General features: G+C 36.8%; 1 protein-coding gene across 2 annotated transcripts in view; it reads left to right on the forward strand.

Annotated features, from left to right (window-relative positions):
* Positions 1–698: 698 nt before the first annotated feature.
* BIRC2 (baculoviral IAP repeat containing 2) overlaps positions 699–19,884 on the forward strand; it is a 42,522-nt gene continuing 23,336 nt past the window's right edge. The window contains exons 1-8 of one of the 2 annotated variants that reach the window (XM_022562059.3): positions 699–1,180; positions 2,417–4,580; positions 4,676–4,775; positions 9,280–9,358; positions 9,931–9,979; positions 15,560–15,802; positions 18,843–19,097; positions 19,836–19,877. In XM_022562059.3, coding sequence (XP_022417767.1) covers positions 3,680–4,580; positions 4,676–4,775; positions 9,280–9,358; positions 9,931–9,979; positions 15,560–15,802; positions 18,843–19,097; positions 19,836–19,877 — 1,669 coding nt within the window. In that variant the 5' untranslated portion in view covers positions 699–1,180; positions 2,417–3,679. Of the gene's footprint in view, positions 1,181–1,297; positions 1,648–2,416; positions 4,581–4,675; positions 4,776–9,279; positions 9,359–9,930; positions 9,980–15,559; positions 15,803–18,842; positions 19,098–19,835; positions 19,878–19,884 lie in introns of those variants that run through there. The other variant, XM_022562060.3, reaches the window with a different exon arrangement.

The following is a 19,884-nucleotide window of genomic DNA, read 5'->3' on the forward strand; positions in this document are numbered from 1 at the left end:
AAAGAAGAAAACATCTGATTTCATTGACAAAGAGTGTCTTCACGGAACATAAACTAAAAAATTCTCTCGCTGCAATGCAGCAAATATTTACTGTGTTCACCGCACTGCTAGAGAGGGGGGGAGAAAAACGTCCCTGACTAGGAAAACCAAGATTTTGTATTTACAATTTTTCTATCAGTTAACTAGTCATTGATATGAAATGAAACATGTCATTGATACAGGGCTCCTCTGTGGTTCACGTATGATTTATATATACACACGTATATGAATGTATACACTCCATCCTAGTCACATTCAGGAAAAAAAAAAGGGGAGTGAAGCCTGGCCTGAAGCACCGAACCGTTGCTAGTGATGAGCTTCTGAAATTAGGACACTTTCGTCAGTGCATTCGCCTCCAGAACAGAAAAACAAAAGTTTAAAACTAAAAGATACAGTGGTTGATTATAAAATAGATATACTCCCCAAAAGACTATAAAATCAAAGCTTCACAATTAATCCTCTGATGCTGTTCTGCTTTCCAACCCTCGTCTTTTTTCCATTTTCACGGCCAGCTGTTTAAGATTGACATCACAAAGCTGCTGAGGAAAACGGTTACAACCGTTCACTTAATCGAAGCCGAAACGCCGCCGGGTTGACTCCACCCCCGGACGACGCGGTCACCCACGCCGAGGGGAGGCCCCACTAGAGGAATCCGGCTGGGGCTAGACCCCAACCGGGTGACGCGGGGGAGGCGCTCACCGCCCGCGCTGGGGCGTTTCCGCAGGGCTTCCCGCGATTCACAATCTACGGCTCACGCTTCGCCACGTCCCCCTCAGGAGAATGTCAGGAACTGCGAGGGAAGGAAACGTCAAAAGTGCTCACGCGGCGAAATTAAAGGTTGGAACGCCGAGGGGACGCCCGGCCCCGCCGCCCCCGCGGGCTAACAGACTGCGTACGGCCTAGCGCCCGCTTCGGGCCGCTCTTCGCCTGCAGACGCCCCGGCGCCCTCGCGCGGCATGACGCGATCCCGGCCGGCGCGCTGTCGTCACTGCGCGTCGGCGTGGGCCCTGCGCGGGCGGGGGGCTTTGTGAGCACCGGAGACGAGCTGTCCGGCTTCTTATTCTGTCGGCGTAGCAGCTCTCGGGGCTGTGGAGGATCCAGACTGCCGCGCCGTTTCCGCGTTTGCTACGCCGGCCCAGCGGTGAGTGCAGCTCCTTCCGGGCCCCGGCCGCGCGAGGCGGGTGGGGGCGCGCGGGCCGCGGGGGCCCGCTTCCCTGAGGCTGCAGTTGGGTGACGGAAGACAGGGCCGGGGGCCGAGGCCGGGGGTCGCAGTGAGCTCTCTGTTCTCTACTCTTCACTCTCGCCGAGGCTGTTTAATTCGGAAGCTCCAGCTCCAAGACTTGCTGTCGAAAATAATTTTTTTTCAGTTGACCTGTTTGCAAGTCTGCTCTGGCCGCCGCCCACTTCTCCGGCCCTTGGACTCTGACCAAGATGTTCGTCAAGTTTTTGCAGGATTTTAAACTTAACCCTCGGTATTCCTTTGTTTAGTATGTTCAAACGGAGACAGTTGTGTGGCGGCAGATTCCCTATATCAGATAGTTGCAACCGCGCTCTGCCACTTTAGTAGTCTATTGTGTATTGTGAGAAATAGCTCCGGGAAATTAATAGGTAAATTCCATAGTTTCTCTTATTTTCCCTTGCAGTTTGTCTCCCGCCTTCAACCCCCAAAGCCACAGTTTGCCTAAAGAGGGCAAATCCACCGTACGGTGCTTGTAGATAAAAATCTGTAAAGACAGGACACCAAGTTCTGGTGTAACGAAAGCATTCATGCAAGTAGTCACATTCCCAAGGCCAGTGTTTCACAAGCCGTTACTGTATATTGTTTTCAAGTTGCTTTCTGTGGTTGTTGCTTTGGAATTGTGAGGGCATTGTAGAGTTGTAGGGTTTTATGGGTGGGTTCCTGATGCATTTACTCTCACTGGTCAGTTTGCCTAGTCCTGGAGAGACTTGACATTAAAAAATTAACGTTACAGTCTATTATGCCATCTAAATGGCTGCTGCACTGTTGCTGATGGGTGCAGTCTCTTTCACCACTAGTCCCCCTTTGCCTGTAGCAAACTGCCAGAGATATTATCCTTAAACTATTAAAAGTTGTCACCAGAAGAGGGGAGGAGACCAAGGCCAAAATATGTTTCTGTGTCCATCTGTCTTCAAAGTTGTGCATTAAAAAAAGTATTCTTAGTGCTACGGGGAGTATATTGCATTTATTTTGATTAAAAGCTTTTCTAATTAGTTTTGTTGACAAATAGCTGAATGAAGCTGTATTATCTAAAGTGTAAATCACTTTTAGAATTTACTGAATAAATTGAAAAGAATATAAATTGTATTCATCGTGAAAATACAGTTTTCTAAAATAGCGTTTGTTTTTTCTTTTCAGATTTACAGCCCTGAAGAGTCTACTTTTTCCCCCTCATTTTTCCCCCTGCAGTAATAAATCCTATTATGGAGACTCAGAAACTTTATAAAGGGATATAGTTTGAATTCTGTGGAGTGTAATTTTGTGTATGAATTATACTTTTAAAATATGAAGGGTTTTCAGAAAGAAGGCTAGTAGAGTTAATTACTGGTTTATTATGCATGAGCAGTAATTTTGTTGGTAATACAGTACCTTAGGCATTTGTGATAACACTAGAAAGGACAAGCTGTACCTTGATAAATTGATTTACCTTTAATTACAAAATGAATGATATTATAGATGCATGATTCTTAAATGAAAGACAAGTTATTTAATATTTTTGTAAGAAGTTTCAAGTGTGGAAATTTTATGGTTAACTAGTTTATGGAGAAAATACCTTCATTTGATCAAGTATACTAAAGTGGTAGGCAAAGTTAGGAAGAAAGACAACATAATAATGATGCTGCAGGAAATGGAAACAAATACAGACAATATTTAACAAAGACAGAAGAGTTAGCAGTTTGTGAGTTTTAAGCAAAATTCATTTCATTTGACATTGTACGCAGTATAACAGGTTTAGGTTCAACAACACTTGTAGGTGTTGACATCTCCAAAAGTTGTTAGCTGAAGCTAGTTTAACCTTCTTAAGTAAATACTATGATGATAAACTTTGTGAAATTGGCCTTTAGATAATGTGACCATATGAAGACTTTAATTCTTCTTGTTTACTAGAATAAAAGAAGATTAAAAAAAAATATGTTAAAGTGCTCATAGGGAAAGAAGCCTGCATATAGTTTTTTCCTCTTGTAGCATAGTCATTAATTGGCTTGATATCCTGGCTTTGTAGCTTGTAACCGAAAGCAAATTAAAGGCATAATTTAGGTATTCTATCCTTGTTTAGAATTTTTGGAATATAAACCTCCTTGAAAAGTCAAGGAGTCTTAGCATATTTTTGGAGGTGTGTCAGCTTCTTTCAGGCTATTAGGTCAGTATTACACCAAATAACGAGCAAATAACATTTGAGTTAATATAATCCCAGAGAGTATTAAATAGTATCTTCATAATTTAGGAGAGATATTCATCCTACCTGAGTATCAACTCAGGTATAAATCCAGTAAAGAAGGTGTAGTGAATTTTCCATTAGTAGGGGCCTATCATTTGATTCTTTTTTATGGAAAAAATCTAATGTGAAGGGAAGAGAATTGTCACGTGAAGGGTTTTAGCAGTCAAAAAGTAAAATGACTCATGCACAAAACTACCTCCCAAAGACTTTTCCCAGATCCCTTGTATCAAAAAATTAAGAGTATGATGGAAGATAGCACGATCTTGTCAAATTGGACAACTGTCAACAAACAAAAAATGAAATATGACTTTTCATGTGAACTCTACCGAATGTCTACATATTCAACTTTCCCCGTTGGTGTTCCTGTCTCAGAAAGGAGTCTTGCTCGTGCTGGTTTTTATTACACTGGTGTGAATGACAAAGTCAAATGCTTTTGTTGTGGCCTGATGCTGGATAACTGGAAACAAGGAGACAATCCTATTGAAAAGCATAAACAACTGTATCCTAGCTGTAGCTTTATTCAGAATCTAGTTTCTGTTACTAGTCTGGAATCCACCTCTAAAAATGTTTCCTCTTCAATGAGAAACAATTTTACACATTCATTATTACCTACTTTGGAACATAGTAGCTTGTTCAGTGGTTCTTATTCCAACCTTTCACCAAACCCTGTTAATTCTAGAGCAGTTGAAGACTTTTCCCCAATGAGGACTAACCCCTACAGTTATGCCATGAGTACTGAAGAAGCGAGATTTCTTACTTACCAGATGTGGCCATTAACCTTTTTGTCACCATCAGAATTGGCAAGAGCTGGCTTTTATTATATAGGACCTGGAGATAGAGTAGCCTGCTTTGCCTGTGGTGGGACTCTAAGTAACTGGGAACCAAAGGATGATGCTGTGTCAGAACACCGGAGACATTTCCCCAACTGTCCATTTTTGGAAAATTCTCTGGAAACGCTGAGGTTTAGCATTTCAAATTTGAGCATGCAGACACATGCAGCTCGACTGAGAACATTTATGTACTGGCCTTCAACTGTACCAGTTCAGCCTGAGCAGCTTGCAAGTGCTGGTTTCTATTATGTGGGTAAGAAAATGTATAGCTATACATTTTATCTAGTTCATTTTGATTTATATATTAGGACACGTATATATTCAGTTTTATTATTGTGTTTTCTTTAGGTCGCAATGATGATGTCAAATGCTTTTGTTGTGACGGTGGCTTAAGGTGTTGGGAATCTGGAGATGACCCATGGGTTGAACACGCCAAGTGGTTTCCAAGGTAATTGTTTTGAAAGGTATTTCTACACAAATTCTGTGCTTAAAATGAGTAGTAAAAAAAAAAAAAAAAAAAAAAAAATGAGTAGGCATGCTTGCATGATTAAGTTTACATTTCAATATAACAAAGCTTCTTTATACCATTAGGGAATTAGCCTTTTTAAAACACCAAATTGTAACATTAATTGTTTTGGTACAAAATGTTGTAGAATGTTGTATGATTTCTTCTTTTGTAAGCCATGTATTCAGGATATAATTTAACTTATTCTTGATGACTCACTTACAATTATGGCCATACGTTTCATTATGTTTTCCATTTTGCTTTAAAGAAGACTTAAGTATTATAAAAATATGTAAAATAGAATGAAAAGGAGATAAGTAAGAAAAAGATAAGGAAAAAGGAAAATAAGAAGGGACATGAAATGGATCTAGGAATAGGATAAGTACAAAAATGCATATAATGAAAGCTGATTGTACAATCAGTATTAAGTCTGATTATAATTGTAAATTATTTTTTCTCTGTACAATTTTATCTTGTCACGATATGTCAAATATCTCCCTTTAGTCACTCTGTTTCTCCCACTATGTCCTATTTTTTACTATAGCATAGAAAGAATTTAGAGGCAGTGCTGTTGATGGAAATAGAATTAGAAATTAATTCTGTCTTTGTTACTGAGTAGCTATGTGAACTTGGACAAGTCATGTGACACCTTTGATCCTTTCCTCATTTGTAAAATGAGGGAGTTGAAATAGATAATACGGTCTTTTAAAAAAATTGTAAAATGTACCTAACATAAAATTTGCCATTTTAACCATTTTTAAGTATACAGTTCTATGACATTAAGTACATTTACATTATTCCTCATTCATTACCACCATCTATTTCCAGACTTTTTAAAAATCTTCCCAGACTGAATCTTGTACTCATTTCATTAATTCCTCATCCCTCCGTCCCTGCAGCCCCTAGCAACCACCATTCTGCTTTCTGTCTCTATGAATTTGACCATGCTAGGTACTTTATATAAAAGTGGAATCACATCATGTAGGTAATGTTTTGACTGGTGAGTGCCTTTCACAATAATGAGGAATCTCTTGAACCTCTTTAATATTCATAATGTATCAAGATAAATTGTGACTTTTTAATTCTCAAAAGTGATACATATTTTGTTTACTTTAAATTATTATTGTAGGAAAAAAGCATGTTCCATTGTCAGAATTGTATTTTCTTTTCTTTTTTTATTTTTGGCCCCACCACATGGCTTGCGGGATCTTAGTTCCCCAGCCAGGGTTGGAACCCAGGCCACAGCAGTGGAAGGGCTGAGTCCTAACCACTGGTCCACCAGAGAATTCCTGATTGTCAGAATTTTAAGTGATTTGATTGTGCTTGGCTCTATGAGAGTATGTACATATAATTTGAAATTTAATACTGTATTAAAAAGACAGAAACAGCTTTCCAATTCCAGTGTTTCAGTTGCTACATTTTGTCCTTTATAAAACAAAACCAAACAAAATCTTGGTTTACTTCTGTAATTTGTGTTTTGTTTTAGATGGTTAAGTAAGGGAAAAGGCCAGTGGTGCTTTTTGTAAGCAACAAATTTCAATTGTGGATAATCTTTAATCTCAGAAAATGAAAAACTAAAGTGGATAATCATTATCACTGTATTTCACACAATTTATTCATTAATTAAATATTTATATGCCTACTGGATACTGTTTTATTTTATTTTTTCCCTCTTAACATTTTTAGTAATAATCATTTGAAAGAAGAGGTAATAGGGTTTACATTTCTATATACAAAAGGAATTTCTGTTTTTCATCAGTATTGGTATTTACACAACAGTGTGGAGTCAAATAAAAAATCAAGCCAAAGCAAAAGAAAGAAGAACCAAATTAAAGTGAAAGGCAAAAATTGTGGTACCATTGCATATGAGGTTGAAAATGAAATTAATAGGCAGACAAATGCAGATTTTGCAGCAGACCAGGAAGAATACTGGGATTCATTTCGATTGAGCATGATAATTCATGACAGTAACAGCATTGTCTGAAGGCAAGAGTCCTAGGAATAAATAGTTGAAAGTAATGATGGGAAATCAGACATCATCATGAGGATCTTTTTTTCCCTTCTAATATCTTTTTTTTTAATTGAAATATGTGACACAATATTATATTAGTTTGAGGTGTACTACATGGTGATTTGATATTTGCATACATTATGAAATTGTTACCATGATAAGCCTAGTAACCATCTGTCCCCATACAGAGTTATTGCAATATTATGACCATATTCTTTATGCTGTATATTACATCCCCATGGCTTATTTATTTTATAACTCAGGTTTGTACCTGTTAATCCCTTTCACCTATTTCCCTATATCCCCCTGATAACTATTTTAGATGCTGGGAATATATCAGTGAATAAGACAGACAAAAATCTCTGTCCTCATAGAATTTATTGGAGAAGGGGGAAATACGGGGCAGCCAATGTTCATTATACTTCCTGTCTTTAGTCGTTATGAATATAAGTTAGTCCCAGAATAAAAATACTTTAGAACTATATTAAGATCATGAACAATGACAAGCTGTATTCTCTGCATGATGAACTTGAGTCTTGAGCATGCTTACATGATCTCTACTAAATCTAACCATTTACCAGTTGAAGGACATTTGGGGCAATAATGAATAAAGCCACTCTAAACATGAATAAACCTTTGTGAACATATGTTTTTGTTTTGCTTAGGTAAATGTTGTACTTAGGAGTGGGATTAGTGGGTTGGATGGCAAGTTTTGTTTACTATTGTAACTTTAGCAGGAACTGCCAAATCGTTTTCTGAAGTGGCTGTACCATTTTAAATTCCCACCAGGAATGTATGATACCTCTAAGAATTCCAGATTCTTAATGACACACGGTATTGTCAGTCTTTTTGATTTTAACCATTCTAATTGATGTGTAGTGGTATTTCACTGTGATTTTAATTAGCATTTCCTTAATGATTAATGATGGTGAGCTTCTTATTTGCCATCTATATACAGTTGTCCCTCAGTATCAGTGGGGGATTGGTTCCAGGACACTCCCAGGGATTCCCCTCAAGAAACCAAAATTCATGGATGCTCAAGTCCCTCATATGACATAGTACAGTCAGCCCTCTGTATCTGTGGGTTCTTCATCCTTGGAACTGTATTTTCTTTGATGCAGTGTCTCTTTTAAATTTTTTTTTGTTTTCATTACTAAGTTCCAAGACTTTTCAATATATTCTGGATACAAGTCTTATATCAGATGTCTTTTGCAGTCTGTGGCTTGTCTTTCCTTTTCTTATTAGTGTATTTGATGAGCAGAAGTTTTTAATTTTGAAGATGTCAGTTTATCAATTTTATCTTTTATGGATTGTGCTGTTGGTCTCTTAGCTAAAAAATCTTTACCTAACCTAAGGACAGAAAGATTTTCTCCTAGGGTTTCCCTGGTGGTGCAGTGGATAAGAATCTGCCTGCCAATGCAGGCGACACAGGTTCAATCCCTGGTCCAGGAAGATCCCACATGCATGAGCAGCTACGCCTGTGTGCCACAACTACTGAGCCTGTGCTCTAGAGCCCGTGAGCAGCAACTACTGAAGTCCTGTGCCTAGAGCCCATGCTCCGCAACAGGAGAAGCCACTGCAGTGAGAAGCTCGTGCACCGCAACGAAGAGTAGCCCCAGCTTGCCGCAACTAGAGAAAGCCCGCGTGCAGCAACGAAGACCAACACAGCCAAAAATAAATAAATAAAATAAAAATTAGAAGAAAAAGAAAAGATTTTCTCCTGTGTTTTCTTCTAGAAGTTAAATTGACAGGTTTTGTATTTAGGCATATGATTCATTTTTAGTTTGTTTTTGTGTATACTATGGACATAAATCAAGGCTTGTTTTTTGCATATTATATCAAGTTGTCTAGCACCGTTTGTTGAAAAAACAAAAGAGAAGAAACAGAAACAGAAGTTCATGTTATATGAACTTCCTGGAACACCATTGAGAAATTCTAGTAGTTTGAAAGCGAGTATTTGGGAAACACTGTCACATGTATAGATGAAAATACTTGATTCTCTATTTTTTAGAGAGAGGGTTTGTGTTAAGTATAATGGTAGAGTGGACAATGGAGATAGATTAGCAGATATTTTGTGAAAGATCACATTTTAGGAATAGCAAATTAAAGTTTCTGCTATGTTAAGTCCCTAAAGTAAATTATCTAGAACAGTATTTTTCAAGCCTTAGCTTGTGCTCCTTTGAGATCCAGACCTTTTTATTGTTGTGATTGTATTAGTGCAATCAAACAAAATATGACAATGCATCAATGCATAGTAAGAATTTGTAATATTGTATGAGAGTTTTGTTCCTGTTAGATGTGTATATGTACTAGGTTGTGATGTAAAATGTTTGTACTTTGGGGTACAATCAAATAATTTGAAAGCCACTTTTCTAGAATAATCAGATTATATTTTTGATATAAAAGAACTTAAAAATTTTTCCTCTTACGTTTTAGGTGTGAGTTCTTGATACGCATGAAAGGGCGGGAGTTTGTTGATGAGATTCAAGCTAGGTATCCTCATCTTCTTGAACAGGTAAATATGTTTTTATAATTGGCAACATTGAGTTCTCCTAGATAATAATTACAAATATGATTAGAAGTGACAATTACATCTGTTTTCTCATTAATTATAGTTACATGTTTTGTGTCCATCTTAATGGACATGTTTGTTCAGGGGCTTTTAAAAAAAGACTCTTTTTTCCTTTTTTTTGAAAAATCACTCAACCTGCCACTGTACAAATTTGTGGTGGGGTTGGAGAAGAGTCCTTAGTGTCTCCTCCATATTTTTGAGAAAAACAAAATAACTTGTTAGCAGTTTGGAGTCTCTGAGAGTGATTCAGCTGAAATATGACTTTCTAAGTGGGATGAGAAACCATTAATACTTTTTCCTGTTTTCTTGAAACTAGAGAAATACTTGAATTCTAATTTGGAATTGGGTGATGTATAAGGAAATGTTTTTTGATGATTAAAGTAAAACATAGCAAATTGAAGTATGTTTTCAAAAGCGTGTATACAGTAATTAAGATAAACTTATCTTAATGTTGCTATGTTCAGGTTGTTTGAGATTTCTGATTTTATCTATTATTTTTTTCTCCTGTTTCATAGCTATTGTCAACTTCAGATACTCCTGGAGATGAAAATGCTGATCCACCAAGTATGTATGAAAATATTCCAAATGTAGGATAGGATTTTTTTGTAAGAATATTAAGAATTGAAGTATGTAAACAAAGGACTTCTGAGGTCATAGAAAAAAGTGCTAGAAAGTTAATAAATATTATGTATCTACTAAGATTCATGACATTTTTAGAGGATTCTTGGAAGTATTCTAGTTTTTGTTCTTAAAGTGCTGACATTCTCACTGGAGAGACAAGACAAGTGCAAAAGAAAAACAACTTCAGGGAATACCAAATGAGAAGAGCAAATAATAAGCCCTCCAAAGAGGAAATGTTTGTATAAGCTAGCATGTTTGGAAAGACCCAGTTCACATGGTTTGAAAATCGGGCTAGATATTAGGTATTTGCCAGGTATGTAGTAGTTTAGTGCAAGGATAGGAAATATGTCTTCTGGTTATAATCTAATTTTAGCCACATCTGGCATTTAGTGTATAGTGTTATTCAGGTCTCCTTTTTCCTTATTAACTTTCTGTCTGGATGATCTAGCCAGTCTTGAAAGTGGGATATTGAAGTCCCCTACTATTATTGTATTGCTCTCTGTTTCTTCCTTTAGTTATGTTAATATTTGCTTTAAATATTTAGATGCTTCAATGTTTGTTGCATATAAATTTACAATTGTTTTGTGTACTTTTAATGAGTTGACCCCTTCATCACTACCTACAGTGATCTTTGTCTCTTGTCACTGATTTTGACTGAAAGTCTATTTTATTTTATGTAAGTATAACCATTCCTCATTACTTTTGATTACCATTTGCATAGAACACCTTTTATATCTTTTCATTTTCAACCTTTCTGTGTCCTTAAAACTAAAATGATTCTTTTATAGGCAGCATACTGTTGGATCTAGTGGGGTTCTTTTAATCCATTCAGCCATTCTGTGTCTTTTGATTGGAGAATTTAGTCCATTTACATTTAAAATAATTATTGGTATTGTAATTATTGATATATAAGGACTTTTTATTATGATTTTATTAATTGTTTTCTGACTTTTTTTAGTTCCTTCGTTCATTTCTTCCTCTTTTGCTCTCTTCCTTTCTGATTTATTTTCTGTAGTAGTGTGCTTTAATTTCTCTATTGTATTTTCTGTATGTACTATAGGTTTCTTCTTTGTGTTTACCATGAAGCTTATGTAAAATATCTTAGATACAATAGTCTATTTTAAGCTGATAACAACTTACCTTCATTTACAAAAACTCTACAGTTTTACTTCTTCTCACCCCATGTTTTACACTATTGATGTCATACTTTTTATCTTTTTATATTCTGCATCCAGTAACAAGTTATTATATAGTTAATAATATTATTGTTTTGTGTTTTTTATTTTTATGTTTTTTTCTATAAATATTTCTTTTTTCTTTTAACTTTTATTGGAGTATAGTTGGTTTACAATGTTGTGTTAGTTTCAGGTGTACAGCATAGTGATTCAGTTATACATATACATATATTCGTTCTTTTTCAGATTCTTTTCCCATATAGGTTATTGTAGAATATTGAGTAGAGTTTCCTCTATAAGTCCTTGTTGGTTATCTATTTTATATATAGTTATGTGTGTATGTTAATCCCAAGCTCCTAATTTATCCCTCCCCCCCACATTTCCCTTTTGGTAACCATAAGTTTGTTTCTGAAATCTGTGAGTCTGTTGCATTTTGTAAATAAGTTCATTAAATCAGTTTTTAAAAAATTAGATTCCATATGAGTGATACCATATGATATTTGTCTTTCTCTGACTTCTCTTAGTATGATAATCTCTGGGTCTATCTATGTTGCTGCAAATGGCATTATTTCGCTCTTTTTTATGGCTAATATTTCATTGTATATATGTACCACATTTTCTTTATCCATTCCTCTACTATCAGTGGACGTTTGGGTTGCTTCCATGTCTTGGCTATTGTAAACAGTGCTGTAGTGAACATTGGGGTGCATGTTTCTTTCCAAATTACGCTTTTCTCCAGATATATGCCCAGGAGTGGGATTGCTGGATCATATGGTAGTTCTGTTTTTTAGTTTTTTAAGAAACCTCCATACTGTTCTCCATAGTGGTTATACCAATGTACATTCCCACCAACAGCATAGGAGGGTTCCCTCTTCTCTACACCCTCTCCAGTGTTTATTGTTTGTAGACTTTGATAATGGCCGTTCTGACTGGTGTGAGGTGATACCTCACTGTAGTTTTGATTTACATTTCTCTGATAATTAGTGATGATGAGCATCTTTTTATGTGCTTTTTGGCCATCTGTATGTCTTCTGTGGAGAAATGTCTATTTAGATCTTCTGCACATTTTTTGATTGAGTTGGTTTTTTTTTGACATAGAGCTGCATGTGCTGTTTGTATATTTTGGGAAGTAAGCTCTTGTTGGTCGCATCATTTGCAAATATTTTCTCCCATTCTGTGAGTTGTCTTTTCATTTTGTTTATGGTTTCTTTTGCTGTGCAAAATATATTGTTGTTTTTTAACTTATGCTAGAGATACAGTATAGGGTGTTATGAATTTGACTACATATTTACCTTTACCAGTAAGTTTTATTTCATGTTGTTACTTAGCATCTCTTCATTTTAACTTGAAATCACTTTAGTATTTCTTCTAAGGCAGGTTTAGTGTTGATGAACTCCCTCAACTTTTGCTTGTCTGGAATGTTTTTATCTCTCCTTCATTTCTGAAGGACAGTTTTGCCAGTGTTCTTGGTTGGCATTTTTTTTTTCTTTTAGCACTTTGATATATTAAGTCATTCTCTCCTGGCCTTCAAGGTTTCTGCAGAGAAATGTGCTGATAGCCTTAGGGGGTTCCTTTGTATATGAGGAGTCATTTTTTTCTTGCTGCTTTCAAAATGGTTTCTCTGTCTTTTCACTTTTAATATTTTGACTATAATGTGTCTTGGAGTAATCTTTGGGCTGATCTTACTTGAGGTTCCTTGAGCTTACTGTTTGTGGATATCCATATCTCTCCCAAGATTTAGGAGCTGAAGTTTTCAGCTATTATTCCTTTAAGCTTTCTTCCCTTTTTTCTGTCTTCTGGGATTCCCATGATTTGACTGTTTATTCATTTGGTTGTGTCCTATAATTCATGTAGGCTTCCTTCACTCTTTCATTCTCTTTTCTTTTTGTTCCTATAACTGGCTAATTTCAAATGATCTCCATTTGAGTTCTCTGATTCTTTCTTCTGCATGAGCAAGTCTGTTGTTGAAGTTCTCTATTGATGTTTTTCAGTTCTGTCCTTGTATTCTTCAGCTCCAGGTTTTCTGCTTGATTCTTTTTTGTGGTTTCTGTTTCTTGATTAAACTTCTGATTTTGTTCATGCATTGTTATCTTCATTTCATTTAGTTGTTTATCTTTGTTCTCTTGAATTTTGTTGAGTTTTTTTAAGGTGACTCTATTGAGTTCATTGTCAGGCAAATCATAGATCTTCATTTCTTTGGGGTCAGTTCTGGATCTTTATTGGTTTCTTGTGATGGTGTCATATGTGCCTGATTTGTATGATATTTGTATGTAGCCTTGCCTTGGTGTCTGTGCATTTGAGGGAGCAAATGCTGCTTGCAGTCTTTATTGACTGGTTTTGGCAGGTAAAGACCTTCTGCTTTCAGTCTTGATGGATACTGAGCTGTTTCTGGGTTTGTAGCTGGGACCTTGGTCAGGGATTCAGGTGCCTGGTACAGGCCAGTCTTCTCAAAATGGCTCTCCTTGGTCTTGGAATACACTTGGGTTTCATAATCTTATACCTAAATCCCAAAGCCTCCCACAAAAGGCACTTTTGTCCTTGGATGGATTCTAAAATGTTGTTGTGTGGGGTACAAGTTGGGGGCATCTTAACCGGCAATCTTGCTATCATAGTTTCCTGCATCCTTCTTAAGGTACGTTCCTCACTTGGCTTCCTGGACACCACATTCTTTTTGTTTGTTTGTTTTTGTTTTTTTTCGGTACGCGGGCCTCTCACTGTTGTGGCCTCTCCCGTTGCGGAGCACAGGTTCCGGACGCACAGGTTCACAGGCCCAGCGCCCTGCGGCATGTGGGATCTTCCCGGACCGGGGCGCGAACCCACATCTCTTGCATTGGCAGGTGGACACCAGAGAAGCCCTGGACACCACATTCTTGGTTTTCCCCTATTTCCCTGGTTGATCATGAACAATTTCCTTTGGTGGTTACTCCTTTTTCAAACCTCTAAATGATGGAGTACCTCTCAACATTCAACCCAAATGTATTTCTCCATTTCCTGAGCTGCCGACTGTTCAACTACCTGTTTAAATCTCTACTTGGTTATACTGGGTGTCTCAGAGTTAATATAACCAAAGCAAACATTTTCTCCCCGTCCTTCATCCTTCAAATTTGCTCTTTCTCTGGTCTTCCCAACTCAGTTAATGGCACTCACTTCCTAAGGTCAAAAGTTGACTTAGGTTAGACATCATCCCTGATTCCTCCTTTTACTTTGTATATTTAATCTGTTAGAAGTCCTTCCATCTCTGCCTTTGTAATATGTCCCAAATCTTACCACTTCTCTCCATCTCCACCACTATTAGCCTGATTCAAGCTGCCATGAGTGCCATAACATCATTTTATGACTTTTTGTCATAAAATCCTAACAGGGCTCCCTGATTCCATTTTACCTCATTAAAATTTATCACAGAGCTGCCAGAATCATCTTTTGAAAAAACAAATCAGGTTTTATCAGTACCCTACTTAAAACCCTCTTAGAATATTGTAGCAAACTTAGAATGAAATATAAATTCCTCAAAAGGCTCTACATCTAGGCATCACCCTCGTCTCTGACTTTGCATCACCTTTCTGTTTCTTGAATATATCAAGCTTTTCTCTTGACTTGAGGCTTTTATACTTGCTGTTCTCTTTGCCTGAAAGACTTCTTTCAGATGTTCCCATAGCTCACTCCTTATCTTTCAGGTGTGTGTTCTGGCGTGTTCTCTCTTCAGACAGGGTTTCCACATATGTTTGAGCAAGGGAGCACATGCACATTGTATATTTATTTTTATTATAAAACAGTTTTCCAGCAGATGGCGGTAAAGTGTCTTGAAGAATTATGTCATTTTGTAATTTTCACAGAAGTGCCATATTGGCTAACATTGGCCCTGTTCTCAGAAAATGCTTCTCTGATCACACTCATCTATCCACCTTTCTAGGTCTTGTCCATCCTTTAAGTTCAAACTCTAATGCCATCTTTTCCATGAAGTTTTTTTTGATTTACCCCACTTTTCTAGCTGAATTAAGATAATTTTTCACTTCTAAATTTGTGTAGCATCTCAGTTTCCAAAATTGACTGTACATCAGAATCATTTGAGGAATATTTAGAATATTCCTATGCCCCATCCCTAAGAGTCTCTAATTAAGTAGGTCTAAGATGTGGGAAGTGGTATTTTTTAAAAGTACAGCCTATTACTACACTCTCATTTGATGCTTATCAGGTTCAAACGTTTGTTGGAGTTATAGGTAGTTGGTGTATATAGCTCATCTCCCTTACCAGGACATAATCCGTACTAGAGTAAAGACTGTATCATAGGCATTATTCTCTGTATTTTTATATTTATGGAATTTATACAAATACATGTCTTTTAAACTAGTTGTTCATTTTGGACCTGGGGAAAGTTCTTCAGAGGATGCAGTCATGATGAATACACCTGTGGTTAAAGCTGCCTTGGAAATGGGCTTTAGTAGAAGCCTGGTAAAGCAGACAATTCAGAGTAAAATCCTAACAACTGGAGAGAATTACAGAACAGTTAATGATATTGTGTCAGCACTTCTTAATGCTGAAGATGAAAAGAGAGAAGAAGAGAAGGAGAGACAAACTGAAGAAACAGCATCAGGTATTTGGGAATGTTAGTCACCTGCGTTACTTCCATTGAGGGCTCATAGGACTGTCTCACATGTTGCAGGACAGTGAGCATCCCCCTCTGTCCACTAACTGCTGGTGACAGCCACCAGTCATTTCTAGCCTCACATCCCCTTCTCCACTGTGGGCAATGTATCACCCTAGTCGAGAAGCACTGACTACAGTTGTTTTTGTTTTTTTGAATGCTTATTTTCCAAGAAGATTGCTGATTTATGCTAATCAGAGGATTTTAGCATAATTCCTTTCTTGAGCTATATTGCATTTCTTCCTCATACATTAACAAATTTAAACTATTTTGAAAAAGCAAGATTTTATAGTTGGGTGCCTGTCTTGTTTCTACCTTTTTTTTTTTAAGTTCCTTCAAATCATATTCTTAACATGGTGTTTGACTGTCTAATCCTTGCTTAGTGATCCTTATGCAAAAAATAGAACCCATGATGAAATCCTAGGCTTTGATGAGAAGCACCTGCCCAGTCCAAAGATAGTAGAGAACTGATTTTGGTATTCATCCAGATTATGTTAAGCCTCAGACTCCCAAAACAAGTCTTTTGAGTAATCATTCCTTTAATAAATGTTAATTGAGGATGAGCACCTGTGCCAAATACTGTGCTTGCTATTCATGGTGCTTGCTTTCAAGGAGCTTATAGACTAGCTGTGGAAACTAGTATGCAGAAGATAGGGTTAAAGGGCCAGCAGAGGTGAAGGTTGCATATATAGTGTAAATTGGGGCATTTGGGTTGGAAGACACTTTCTCGGTTCAAGCTCTTAAGTAATGTTAGGAATAGTTTGAGAACCTCATTGTTTGGCCATATTACACAGTGTTTGAAGTCTGATTTCTAGTTGAGACAGGTTTGTGTTTAAACCCTGGCTCTGTCAGTTACCAGGTTGGCAGTTAACTTAACCAGACCTCAGTTTTTCTCATCTGTAAAATGGGGATGATAACAGTACCAATTGCATGGAGCAGCTATAGGAATCAAATGAGATGTTACAAGTAAAACAGTTTAGCACAGTGCCTAGAACATCAAAAAAAAATTCTAAGTAGATTTATTTGGGAAATGGGAAGGGCTTCGTGAAAGAAAGGGCCTGAGGAAAGTGAAAAGATTTTAAGATTGTTAACCAGTAATAAAACACAGGTTAAATGAAATCACTCTAATAAAACTGGTCACCATAGTTTTGTGACTTTCTTATTCTTTGTAAGGTTCAACGAATAGTCTTAAATTATGGATTTTTTGTTGTTTGTTTTGTTTTGTTTTTGGCCAAGTGGCATGTGGGATCTTAGTTTCCTGACCAGGGATCGAACCATGCCCCCTGCAGTGGAAGTGCAGAATCTTAACCACTGGACTGCCAGCGAAGTCCCTTGAATTACGGATTTGAAATTGTTTCTTAATAAGCAAACAAGTCAGAAAAGGAATAGGGAGGAAGAATTTAGGATGCTAATAAGAGAAGATCATTGAGACACCTGACTACATCTAGACTAGAATGGGAAGTAAGCAAAGCCAGGAGACAACTCTTGTGTTAGTAGATGGGAATGACATGGAGATTGAAGAACAAATGTTAGTAGTGAGGTGAATTAGTAAGGTAGAAGGATATAAGTTGTGGTCAGAGAAGGGAATTCAATAGTTTTGAGATGAATAGAGCGTTTGACTTCTAGAAAGAAGTAAAAGGTGAAGGAAATGGTCTTTTTTTTTTTCCCAGAACTTTACAATAGACTTCTTTTTTATTTCTCATTAAACTTGTAAATATAGAAATGTACTTTTTTTTTTTTAAGGTTGAAAGCAGGCAATTAAATATTATGGTGATTGCAGGCAACAGAAGAGGAACTTTTTGAAAAATACTGTAGGAATTTATGCCCGTATTCCATAAATGTAGGAAATTTAACAATGGATTTTGTGCTTTTTAAAAAAGATTAGGCTTGATTCATACGCAGTCTTTTTTAATTGCTATAAACCTAGACCTTTATTATTTTTTATTTTATTTTATTTTTTTTGCGGTACGCGGGCCTCTCCCTGCTGTGGCCTCTCCCGCTGCAGAGCACAGGCTCTGGACGCGCAGGCTCAGCGGCCATGGCTCACGGGCCTAGCCGCTCCACGACATGTGGGATCTTCCCGGAACGGGGCACGAACCCATGTCCCCTGCATCGGCAGGCGGACTCTCAACCACTGCGCCACCAGGGAAGTCCAAACCTAGACCTTTATAAGACAATATTGGTAGCTAATTATGTGCCAGATATTGTGATAAATACTTCACATGTATCTCATTTAATCCTTACAACTCTTTGAGAAAGGTACTATTATTATCTGCATTTTACAGATGAGGAAACTGAGGTGTATGGAGGTTAGGGCACATAGCTAGTAAGTGGCTAAGCCAGTGTGGGGCTCTAGATCTGTCCTAACTCTACAGCTCAAACTCTTCAACACTGCTTACTGCTTCTTAAACATGGAGTTGAAGACACTAATCTAGGAGACCTGATTCTATAACTGATTCTTTCTGTGACCTTGGATAGTTCACAGTTAATGATATTGTGAGTCTGTCTCTCCCTATCTGAAAATGAGAAGCAGTCATACCTGCCTTGTTTAATTGATAGGATCTTTTTATCAAAGGAGACAATTCATATGAAAATGCTCATAAAAGTAAAGTGATATAATGCAAAGAGAAGTCAGTAGTAATTCCATGGGGGCAAGGTACAGAGGTTGCAAATTTATACTGCCCTCTAAAATTCTCTGCTTACTCAGCAGGATAAAGCAGGGTTCTAAGACAGGTAAATATATAGACTTTAATAAGTTAAAGAAACAGAGACCATGTGTGTACTTATATATAATATGCCTTAGCTAAATCTTCTGAAAGTTTTCCAAGTGACAGACATTAAACTGCAGAGGAGTAATTTTGTCCTTCTTTTTCCAGCTCCTATTTATTTAGTGTCTGAATTGTTCATAGGGTTGGTTGTTAGTATATGAGTGTAGTTGGAGCAGTTTATAATCTAATGGATTTTTCTTTCTTTTTTTTTTAACATGAAGATGATTTGTCCTTGATTCGGAGGAATAGAATGGCTCTCTTTCAACAGTTGACATGTGTGCTTCCTATCCTGGATAATCTTTTAAAGGCCAATGTAATTAATAAACAGGAACATGATATTATTAAACAAAAAACACAGATACCTTTGCAAGCAAGAGAACTGATTGATACCATTTTAGTTAAAGGAAATGGTGCTGCCAACATCTTCAAGAACTGTCTTCAAGAAATTGACTCTACATTATATAAGAACTTATTTGGTGAGTTTGTTGGTAAAGTTATTTTAGAAATTCTTGGGATTATGTTCATCTTTGTGTTTGACAAACAAAACGAATCCAATTAGCAAACTATACATTTAACTTGTTCTGAAAAGTGAAGTCTTTTATTACCCAAGTAGCATGGCTAAATAATTTCTGATGATAAATGGCTAGAATCTGTGTTGTTCGGGATATAGTAGGTGAAAAATAATAGGTAGTAGATGAAGCAGTCTTGTTTTTGGTAGAGTGATGCCTTAAAAAATTTTTTTTTAATTGAGGTATAGTTGATTTACAATATTATATAAGTTCCAGGTGTACAGCACAGTGATTCAGAATTTTTGTAGATTATACTCTGTTTATAGTCATTATAAAATATTGGCTATATTCCCTGTGCTGTACCATAAATCCTTGTAGCTTGTTTATTTTATACATAGTAGTTTGAACCCCTTAGTCCCCCTATCCTTATCTTCCCCTCAACTTCCCTCTCCCCACTGGTAACCACTAGTTTGTTCTTTATATCTTTGTCTTTATCTTATTTGTTATATTCACTAGTTTTATTTTTTAGATTCCACATACAAGTGATAAAATAGAGTATATGTCTTTCTCTGTCTTATTTCACTAAGCACAATACACTCCAGGTCCATCCATGTTGTTGCACATGACAAAATTTCATTTTTTTATGAAAAAAAATTTTTAATGAGTTATTAGAGTGATATTTTTGTTATGTTTTTCTTTCTTCAGTGGAAAAGAATATGAAGTATATTCCAACAGAAGATGTTTCAGGTAAAAC

The sequence above is a fragment of the Delphinapterus leucas genome, chromosome 7 (genome assembly GCF_059928025.1).
Source record: "Delphinapterus leucas isolate spDelLeu-1000000601 "Yukka" chromosome 7, BTC_Dleu_Yukka2, whole genome shotgun sequence".
NCBI classification, from domain to species: Eukaryota; Metazoa; Chordata; class Mammalia; order Artiodactyla; family Monodontidae; genus Delphinapterus; species Delphinapterus leucas.